We start from the raw sequence: 11,222 nt of genomic DNA on the forward strand, positions 1-11,222 counted from the left end.
AGACGTTCAGCAGTGGTTTTGGATGAAGGTTCCAAATCCCAGCTGTTTGTGTTTATCAGCCGCCAGTTATCCCAGAATTCCGAGTGCAATTCAGGTCGGGGATTTCTAATTCCTGGAATAGAGTGTAGTGAAATAAAACAACTAGAGGGAGGGATGGATGGATGGATTTAAAGATGGAAGAAAGCCTGGGTTTAAGTATGGAGAGCTTGATAGAGGGATGAACTTACAAATATAGAAGTAGTAATATGCTAAATTACAGGTAAGGATAGTATAGATGCCTGTAAATAATGGATGAATGGGTGAATGGAGGGATGAGTGAATGGATGAATGGGTGAATGGAGGGATGAGTGAATGGATGGATGGGTGAATGGAGGGATAGGTGAATGGAGGGATAGAAAGATAGCTTGACAGACAGATGCTGGATGGATAGGTGGACAGATAGATGGGTGCATGGATTGATCGACAGACAGATGCTGGATGGATGAATGGATGGAAGGATGGATAGGTGGATGATTTGATGGATAGATGGATGGACGAATGGATGGATGGATGATGAACAGAAGGCTTGACAAACAGATGGGTGGATGTGTAAAAGGATGGATGATGTGACACACATAAGGTTGCTTGGATGGATAGATGGATGACTGGACAAATGATTGGACAGTTGGATGAATGCTTGATAGACAGATGGACATTTAATGGACAAATGGATGGATGTCTTGAGAGACAGATGGATGGATGGATGGATGACACTGGGTGGGAGCTGTTTTTCTCCTTATTGTGGTCACTTGACTGAATATCTCTTTCTCTCTCTCTCCCTCCCTCCGTTTTTTCTCCTCAGACAGAGGCACGGTGCAGAAGGTGGTGGTCTTACCCACTAATCGCTCTCTGGATGAAGATCTGATCCTGGAGGAGCTGGAAGTGTTTAAGGTCTGAACTCCTGCCAAATACAACACAACACCCGCTGGAACAAGGGATAGAGGAGAGGCAAGAAAAAGAGAAAGAAAAGGGATGGAGGAGAGAAAATACAAAAAGATTTGCAAAAGAAAATAAGAGGGGATAATAGAAGAGAGGAGAAAAAAGAGGAGAAGTGGGGAGGGAAGATGAGGACGGGGATGAAAAGATATGAGAGGTTTGGAGAATTCAACAGAAGAAATGAAGAAATGATTTGAAGGGAAAAAGGGAAATAAAGGGATGTAGGGATTGAAGAGGATAAAATAATAAAGTAAAAAAAGAAATTTGACAAGAGAAGAGAGGAAGTGATTTCTATTTCAGAACCCTTAAAGAACTCAGTGTTCTAAGGAGGAGGGAATGGAGAGAATGAGAGGAGAGAGAGAAAGGAAATATGGAAAAAGGTAGAGAAAGGAGAGAAGGATAGAAAGGAGAAGGGAGTAAACGTGTGAATATGAATGTGTGAATAAACGACTCAGTGCTCATGAGAATCTGATGTTTTACTTTATTTTCCTTTAATTTCACAGAAACCAGCAGCGATAACCAACCTGAGGATCTCCTCTAAAAAGGTACAGAGGCATAGATGGACAGATAGATAGATAGATAGATAGATAGATAGATAGATAGATAGATAGACAGATAGATAGTAGGATGAAGGGATGACATTGTGAATGGGTGGACGGATGAATGGATGAAATGGATGAAATAGTGAATGGATGGATAGATAGATGGGTAAGTGAATGGATAAATGAATGAATAAATGAATGGTTTTATGGAAGAATGGAGAGATGAATAAATGGATGGAGGGATGATAGATGGCTGGCTGGATGGATGGATAATGATGAGTGAATGAATTAATGGATAAATGAATGCATGATTTTGTGAATAATGGATCAATTACACAAATGGATGGTGTGGATGGATAAATAGATAGATGAATGAATGGATGAATGAAGGAACGGATGATATTGTAAATGGACAAATGAATGTTATTTTGAATGAATGGATGGATGAATGTATGGATGGCTTTGCGGAAGGCTGAATGAATGGGTGATTTGACAGGATGGATGGAAGGATGAATAGATGAACAAATGAATAATACATGGATGATATTGTGGATGGATGCATGTATGAAAGGATATGGATTGATGAATGAATGAATGAATGAATGTATAGCATTGTGAATAGCTTATGGACAACTGGATGAATACATTATATTGTGAATGAATGGATGAATGGATGAATTAATGGATGAAACATTGAATCAATGTATGAATGAAAGAATTCATTATATATTGAATGACTAGACAAATGACTGGAAGGATGGATAGATGAATGAATGGATGAATGAATGAATTAATGGATGAATTATTGAATGGATGAAAAAATTAATTATATTGTGCATGAATGAAAGAATGAATCAATGGATGAATTAATGGATGGGTGAATGAATTAATTATATCTTGAATGACTGGGTGGATGACTGGAAGGATGGATGGATGAATGAATTACATTGTGAATAAATGGATGGATGAATTAATTAATGGATGAAAGAATGAATCACCAGATGAAATAATGGATGAATAAATGAACGAATGAATGAACGAATGATTGAATGATATTGTGAATGGATGGATGAATAATATTGTGAAATAATGGATGTATTGATGAATGAATGCATGAATTATATTGTGAATGAATGGATTAATGGATTAATGAATAAATTATACTGTGAATGGATGGATGAATGATTCAGAAGTGATCGAGAGAGAGAAATGAGGTTTTTATATAATGTTTTTGTTGTGTGTGTGTGTGTGTGATGTGTACGGCTTGAATGTGTGTGTGTGTGTGTGTGTGTGATGTGTACATCTTGAATGTGTGTATGTGTGTGTGTGTGTGTGTGTGTGATGTGTACATCTTGAATGTGTGTATGTGTGTGTGTGTGTGTGTGTGATGTGTACATCTTGAACGTGTGTGTGTGTGTGATGTGTACATCTTGAATGTGTGTATGTGTGTGTGTGTGTGTGTGATGTGTACATCTTGAATGTGTGTATGTGTGTGTGTGTGTGTGTGTGATGTGTACATCTTGAACGTGTGTGTGTGTGATGTGTACATCTTGAATGTGTGTATGTGTGTGTGTGTGATGTGTACATCTTGAATGTGTGTGTGTGTGTCTGTGATGTGTACATCTTGAACGTGTGTGTGTGTGTCTGTGATGTGTACATCTTGAACGTGTGTGTGTGTGATGTGTACATCTTGAATGTGTGTATGTGTGTGTGTGTGTGTGTGTGTACATCTTGAACGAGTGTGTGTGTGATGTGTACATCTTGAATGTGTGTATGTGTGTGTGTGTGTGTGTGTGTGATGTGTACATCTTGAACGTGTGTGTGTGTGTGTGTGATGTGTACATCTTGAATGTGTGTGTGTGTGTATCTGTATTACAGCAACAGCTGTACGTGAGTTCGGAGTACGGCGTATCCCAGGTGTCCCTGCACCGTTGCCATGCCTACGGCTCGGCGTGTGCAGACTGCTGTTTGGCCCGAGACCCGTACTGCGCCTGGGACGGGCGGAGCTGCTCTCCATTCTACCCTACAGGAAAGAGGTGTGTATATACACACACACACACACACACACACACACACACAGCATTTTAAACAGAATGTGTGTGATTTCAGAAGGAGCAGGAGGCAGGACATCATGCACGGAAACCCGCTCACGCAGTGTCGAGGCTTCAACCTGAAAGGTGCCATTACTTATACTTCACAGCAACACACACTGGTTAATTATATACTTGGTTCGTAAATCACGTGTGTGTGTGTGTGTGTGTGTGTTTCAGCCTACAGGAATGCAGTGGAGATGTCTCAGTATGGAGTAAAGAACAACACCACGTTTCTCGAATGTTCACCCAAATCACCACAAGCCTCCGTGCAGTGGCTCATCCAGAGAGAGAACGACCGCAGGAAAGAGGTCAACACACACACACACACACACACACACACGCACACACGCACACACACACACACACACACTACTAGAGAATCTGTGCCTGAACTTGCAGCACTAATTATTGTGAGCTCTTTGATATACAACTCCTGACAGTGACTCACTGATTATATAACAGTTATTTACACTCCTCTGAGTCATCATTAATCCTGCTCTCAGCCAATCAGACTCCTTCATTCATTCATTCATTCATTCATAATGAAGGAGTGTTGAGATTTAACTTGAAGTCAAAAGCCTATGTTTGCAAATAGCTGAAAATGATGGAAGGATGATGGAGTGAAAGGAAAGAGGGAAGGCAACATGAACAGATTAAAAGAAAGAAAGAAAGAAAGAAAGAGTAAGGTAAAGAAAAAAGAAAGGAATACATAAAAAAGCAAAAACGTAGAGAAACAAGAAAAATGATTTTAGAAACAAACAAAAGAAAGAAAGAAAGTAAGAACAAAAGAATGAAAAAAATATAAGGTAAAGAAAAAGAAAGGGATACATAAAAAAGTAGAGAAACAAGAAAAATGAAACAAACGAAAGAAAGAAAGAAAGAAAGAAAGAAAGAAAAAAGAAATACTAGAAGGGAAAACAAAAAACCTGAAAGAAACTGAAAGAAAAGTAAAGTGTATATATATTTCAATAACAAATAATTACTACAAAATAAAAAAGACAAGAAGATTGAAGAAAGCAATTGAAGAAGTCAAACAAAAAGAGAAAATGATTGAAGGGAAAAAACAATTAAATAATTAAAGAGAAAGAAAGAAAAGAAAAGAAAAGAAAAGAAAGAAAGGCTTTTAAAACTTTTCAAAAGCTGTCAGAGGGAATTTAAATCCCCAACGTTGCGTCAGTGTTTTAGTGAGAAATATTCCCCTTTAAACACTTTAAACTGTATAAAGTTTTTAAACACGCTAAACTCTACTAAAACTCTCTATAAAACCCTGAGAGAGCTGAGTGTCTGCACCATAAACACCTCACAGTGACCTCAGCACAGACATGAGGCAGAGGAGGAGGAGAAGGAGAAGAAGAAGAAGAAGAAGAAGAAGAAAACGCCAGCTGCTTTACATCAGAACGTCCATTAGCCAAAACAACACGCTAGCGCCTCCACCATGAGGTGAAATTCCCCTCAGATCAGGAACACAGACACACACTGAGGGTCTGGCAGCGTGGAGCTTCGACATCACACATCACCATAATTTATTCCATACGCTAATATTAGCATTTAGGCTAACAGCTGACAATGGGAACACAATGAGAACATCACTGTTTGTTAGCGAACAGCTTGCTAATAGCGTATATAGCAGCTCGTAAATGCGTAGCAAAGACATGACACACTCACACACATGACTTCTTGTTTAGATGTTAGATCTGTAAACTGACTCTTCACTCGCTGTGCTGGTGTGTGTGTGTGTGTGTGTGTGTGTGTGTTGCAGGTGAAGATGAGCGAGCGTGTCGTAGCGACGGAGCACGGCCTCCTGATCCGCTCGGTGCAGCTCTCCGATCAGGGCCTGTATCACTGCATAGCCACGGAGAACGGCTTCAAGCGGACGCTCGCTAAGATCCGGCTTCACGTGCTGAGCGAGGCGCTGCTGAACGCGCTCAGCGACAAGCGCTCGTCGCCGTGGAAACCCAAAGCCCTGGCGTCGGCGCTGGGCCCGTCCGAGACGCTCGCCATGCAGCAGTACTGCAAAGAGCGACAGCAGCTGCAGAGCTTCCGGGTGAATCCACGAGGAGACATGGGCAAACTCAAACCACTGCTGGAGAACCGCAAGAGCCGCAACCGACGGAACCACCGACACGCCGAGTAGAACGCAACGAGACCGAGGACTAACAGGAGGCCGCGAGGGCGGAGCTTAGGTTGAATTTAAACAGCCAATCACAAATGTTACTACTCCTCATTGTTTATATATTTCGTATTTATAATAATTTAGCAACATTAGCTAAGCTAGACAGCACCGTAAGCACTAATCAGTAACTACCTGATGCTAAGTAGCTAGCTTAATGTAGCATTAAAAAATATTGGTTTTAATTACACCATATAATAGTTTAGCAATAGTAGCTAAGCTAGCCAGCTATCTAAACCCAGCAATATGTTAGTGTTACACAGATAACTAGCTAAATAGTAGCACCATCATTTAGATACTAGAATCTCATTGGCTCTTCTAATTTGTGATGATGTAACATGCTGATTTGCATTCTCGACCTGATTAGCTTTTATATATTTGTCCGTAGCTTTGTTACAATTAACTCTTGTTTATGCTAGTTTAAAGATAACTAAACTATTTTATTGTTCAAATTAAAAAAAAGTTTTCCACAAGTAACCTAATATTAAGTAAATAATTATTTCCTGATTTATTGGCTGAGCAAAACCACGAGCTAATAAATTAGCTATAGTTTGCTAGATAAATTATTTTATAGCTAATTAAAGAGCCAAGAGCCAAGTTTGCTAGCTATAAACATCATTAGGCATAATTTGTTAGCAAGATATTACTTTATTCTGCTGTTCGAGACCAGAGTCAAATTTGCTAGCATGCTAGTTAACGTTAGGTCAATAACGTTAGGCCAAGTTTGCTAGAAAGATAGCTAATCATTTATTGTATAATTAATAAGATTAGCCATGTTTATTAGCAAGATAGCTAACTTAGATTTAACTATTACATGGTGTAATTAAAACCTTGCTAGTCAGCTAGTTAACATTATGCTAGCTATAATAATGTTATTAAAATCAGTAGCTAGGTTTACTAGCAATCTAGCTAAATCTAGCTAATAAATATTGTTCTGTAAACCAGTAGCTAGCATGGCTAGTAAGTTTGCTAGCCAAGCTAGCTAATATGAGGTAACTTTAGTGACATCACATGATGAACTTAGCGATTGGACGATCAGGTTGAACTTGAGCTTCGTCCTTGTTGAGAGCTCCAGGACGGGAGAACGGAGGACTGACGGGAAACGTGTTTTCCAAATAAAGCAGAAAGAAGGAGAGACGGATGGACAGATGGAGGAGAGGAATGCAGCAGACGAGCAGAAATGTTTAGAGGAGATTTATGACTTGTGTGTTTTCCAAAAAAAACGGAGGGGAAAAAAAGATAACTTTAAAACTCCTTCTCTAATACGGACCTGATGTTTTTACGCTCCGATGCTTCTGTACAGGAGCTTTTAACGTGCATGATGTTACGCTGACCAGAGGACTGTGATACACACACACACACACACACACCATAAAGCACCGGAATGAACTACAGCATGTCTTCATTTTTTAAATCTATTTATTTTTTTAGTAGTTCAGCAGGAGGACAGAAATTGTTAGCTACGTTTCTACAATAGTTACATGAAAAATGGATAGTAACAGTTTCAGGACGTTAAACAAAAATGTGTTCTAACGATTTGTACGAACAAAAAAAAACGAGGAAAGCAAACACTTTTTCGATGTGAAAACAAAACGTATTTCGGTAGATGTTCGGGGAATGTTTATAAAAATGATAAAAATGATAAAAGTAGCAGGTTAAGAGAGTAAAACAATTAAAATGTAAATAATGTTCCAGTGTGCACAACTTTACATCATATCAAATAATACTAAGGTTAACATTAAACTAGGAATTTTAAAGTCACACAAAATTTAGTTTTAAATATTAAATTGTTTTTGACAAAAAAGGAAATTTATAATGTGTGAATATGCAAATTGTTAAACCAGAGTTACATGGGTAGCTTTTGCAAATTTGAACCTGATTGGTTCTTATATAATGTGGCACAGAAACACTCTCATTTGCATACTCGAACCTGATTGGCTCTTTTGCATACTAGAACCTGATTGGTTTTTATATTTTGTGGCACAGTAATACTCTCATTTGCATACTATAAAGTAATTGGGTCATTATCATACTGCAACCTGATTGGTTCCTATAGTCTGTGGCACAGTAACACTCTCATAGTACAACCTGATTGGCTGATTTGCATACTACAACTTGACTGGCTCATTTGCATACTAGAACCTGATTGGTTCTTATATTTTGTGACACAGAAGCACTATTATTTGCATTCTGAAACCTAATTGTGATGAAGTAACCCTCTCATTTGCATACTAGAACCTGATTGGTTCTTATATTTTGTGACACAGTAACACGCTCATTCGCATACTAGAACCTGATTGGCTTTTGTTTCATGCACATTAGAACCTGATTGGCTTTTATATTTTGTGACACAGTAACACAGTGATTTGCATACTAGACCCTGACTAACTCATTTGCATACTAGAACCTGATTGGCTGGTATATTTTGTGAGGCAATAACTCTCCTGCCACACGTTTTACAACGTTTCCAGCTCCTGTTTCTTAAACGATCACAGTGAATTTTATTCTTTTCTAGGAAATTTTTTCTCCCAAGTTTTTGTCAGCGCTAAATCTTCCGTATCACATCGAGAAGAGCGAAGGCTAGCTAGAGGAAGAGGAATCTTCCTCTGATTTACACTCGCAGCCAAGGTTTTGAGCAATGAGGCAAATTTGTGGTGTATAAATCAATCCGTCAAACTGTAATACCTCACAATAACACACACACACACACACACTTTAAACTGTCCCAGTCACACAGGAGCTAGCCGTTTAGCAGAGCGGAACGTACCGCTCACCTCTTGTAAAATGTTGTGTCTGTGAATTGGGAATTCCGTGCAGATGATTTAAGGGTTTGAGGGTCTGAGATGAAAATGTGCTGGAGAGACCGGCGTACATCCAGCTGTGTAACAGATGTTAGAGAACAAACAGAGGGAGAGAGAGATTGATGGTGCAAATGTTATTTTACTCGCCTTCTACTTTATCAGAACGTCTTTCAGCTCAACTCACAAGCTCGACTGTTGTAGTGTCAAAAATTCAATTTAAAAATAAAAAAATACTAAACATTGTTAATTAAAATGCATTAAACAGAATTATCGCCTTCTCTAACTTCAAATTTGTCCAAAATCTTAAAGAAATGCTCCCTACGTAGGCAGCCTGCTCCCAAGTGCCACTAATTTGGATTTGTCCATGTTAACAATACAACATGTGCTAACGACACTGGATGAAAAGGGCGGAGATTACGTTAAATTCAACCAGCCAATCACGAACCTCCTCACCACCACAGTACCTAACGTTACCTAACGTTAACTAGCTTGCTAGCAAACCACACACTCTTTATAACAGATTGCGCTAAATTCGATCAGCCAATCACAAACTTTCACGCTTTTGCTAGTGCGATGATGCTAATGTTAGCTAGGCTAAATATACAGCTTGTTAGCATAATTTATGTTGCTAAGTAATATAAAAAAGTATGCTAAGCATGACAGAAAGAATAAATAAGGAAAGCTAGCAGTGATATCATATGATCAAGTGTGTGATTGGCTGATTAAATTACTTAAGCCTTAAGCTCCGCCCATGTTCACACACGCTGTTATTCCAAAACGTGTGTGTGTGTGTGTGTGTGTGTGAGTGTGTGTGTGTGGGGTATAATTCACAGTGTAAGTGAGGTGTACAGATTTATTTAAAGCGCTGATGTCATTGTTGTCGTTGTTGTTGTTGTTGTTGTTGTGTTTGTGAACATGCGCATGGTGTAAAATACTTCACTTCACTCAGCTGGACTCAGGAGACGGGTTTAAAACTACAACGACTTCGATTTAGGAATTTAAGAATTATGTATTTTTAATTTTATAAAAGTAATTCCATTCACGTCCAGATTAATCGCTTCAGTACAACTGAATCTACTGAGGTGTGTTTCTGTCTCTCTGCACGTGTTAGAGATTTTACACTCATTTATTCTTATCATATGCAGTTTGTATCATTCCTTTATTATCTGCACAATGTGGAAACCGGATAGACAGACAGTCAGACAGATAGACATACAGACAGATAAAGGAGAGGAAAGACAGAGTGATAAACAGATACACAGACAGAAAGTCCAGCAGATAGACAGAAATAAATACAGACAGACAGACAGACAGATATGTAGACAGATGGACACTCCAACAGATAGACAGACAGACAGACAAACTCATAGACAGACAGAAAGTCAGACAGACAGACAGAAAGATAGATAGATAGATAGATAGATAGATAGATAGATAGATAGACAGACAGATTATCAGATAGACTAGAGACAGACAGGTGGATAGATAGATAGAGATGGACACACAATCAGATTGTCAGACAGACAGATACAAAAGACTCACAGATAGACAGTCAGAGAGATAGAGAGATGGACACACAGACAGATTAAGGACAGACAGACAGACAGATAAAGCGATGACAGACAGATTATCAGACAGACTAGAGAGACTTATAGATAGTTTGACAGATAGATAGATAGATAGATAGATAGATAGAGATGGACACAGTCAGATTATCAGACAGACAGTTTGACAGATAGATAGATCAATAGATAGATAGATAGATAGATAGATAGATAGATAGATAGAGATGGACACAGACAGATTATCAGACAGACAGTTTGACAGATAGATCGATAGACAGATAGACAGATAGATAGATAGATAGATAGATAGATAGAGATGGACACAGACAGATTATCAGACAGACAGTTTGACAGAGAAATGGATGTAATACTATAATATATTTATTAGTGTTTAGATAAACGTGTTGACGTCACATGACCAGTAGCGGTTAATTTTACAGCTAAAAGCGTGAGGTCATGTGACATAGAGCTAACAGTTTGTAGTTTTATAAAAAGTTTGGTGAGAGATAAAGTGTTAAATAATCAGCCAGCGTTTCCGGTGTCATTAACGTGGCACAGTGTCGATGTGATTAAAGAGAAGTGAAAGGGTTAAACCGGTCTCCTGAGCCGGCTGTGTTAAAGTAACACACTCCTGAACGCTAATTTACACGCTTTTATTTCCTTCTGTCTCGAATTCTGACACAATCTGCGATTCTGCAGAGGATTCACCTTCTCACATGAATACATTCATTAACAGCATCGTGCTCCTGGATTACTTCTGTAGATGAAAAATGGTTCGAATGTCGATGTTTTCTTTTTCCAACCTTGTCATAAATGTTGTGTATTTCTATTTATTAATGTTATCAGCCTGAATATTTGCATTAAACAGTCAGTAAAATGAGCACAGTGTGTTTTCTCTGAACGCTCTTCACACTCTTCACGCTCAACAACACAGACGTTTCAGCCATTTTTCTGCCACTTTTCTTTCGTTTTATCTTTTGTAATAAATCCATTTTAGATTTATTATACTGTACATGAAATACTAAAAAACTAATAAATCACACAAAGTGTTGTTTTGAAAAAGAAATTTCATCAAC

General features: G+C 38.5%; 1 protein-coding gene across 1 annotated transcript in view; it reads left to right on the plus strand.

Moving 5' to 3' along the window:
• sema3c (sema domain, immunoglobulin domain (Ig), short basic domain, secreted, (semaphorin) 3C) overlaps positions 1–11,026 on the plus strand; it is a 69,217-nt gene extending 58,191 nt beyond the window's left edge. Inside the window, exons 13-18 of the mRNA XM_034313155.2 lie at positions 842–930; positions 1,479–1,520; positions 3,396–3,553; positions 3,627–3,694; positions 3,788–3,918; positions 5,370–11,026. Coding sequence (XP_034169046.2) covers positions 842–930; positions 1,479–1,520; positions 3,396–3,553; positions 3,627–3,694; positions 3,788–3,918; positions 5,370–5,744 — 863 coding nt within the window. The 3' untranslated portion in view covers positions 5,745–11,026. The remainder of the gene's footprint in view (positions 1–841; positions 931–1,478; positions 1,521–3,395; positions 3,554–3,626; positions 3,695–3,787; positions 3,919–5,369) is intronic.
• The last annotated feature ends 196 nt before the right edge of the window (positions 11,027–11,222 follow it).

This window comes from Pangasianodon hypophthalmus, chromosome 18 (assembly GCF_027358585.1).
Source record: "Pangasianodon hypophthalmus isolate fPanHyp1 chromosome 18, fPanHyp1.pri, whole genome shotgun sequence".
Classification (NCBI taxonomy): Eukaryota; Metazoa; Chordata; class Actinopteri; order Siluriformes; family Pangasiidae; genus Pangasianodon; species Pangasianodon hypophthalmus.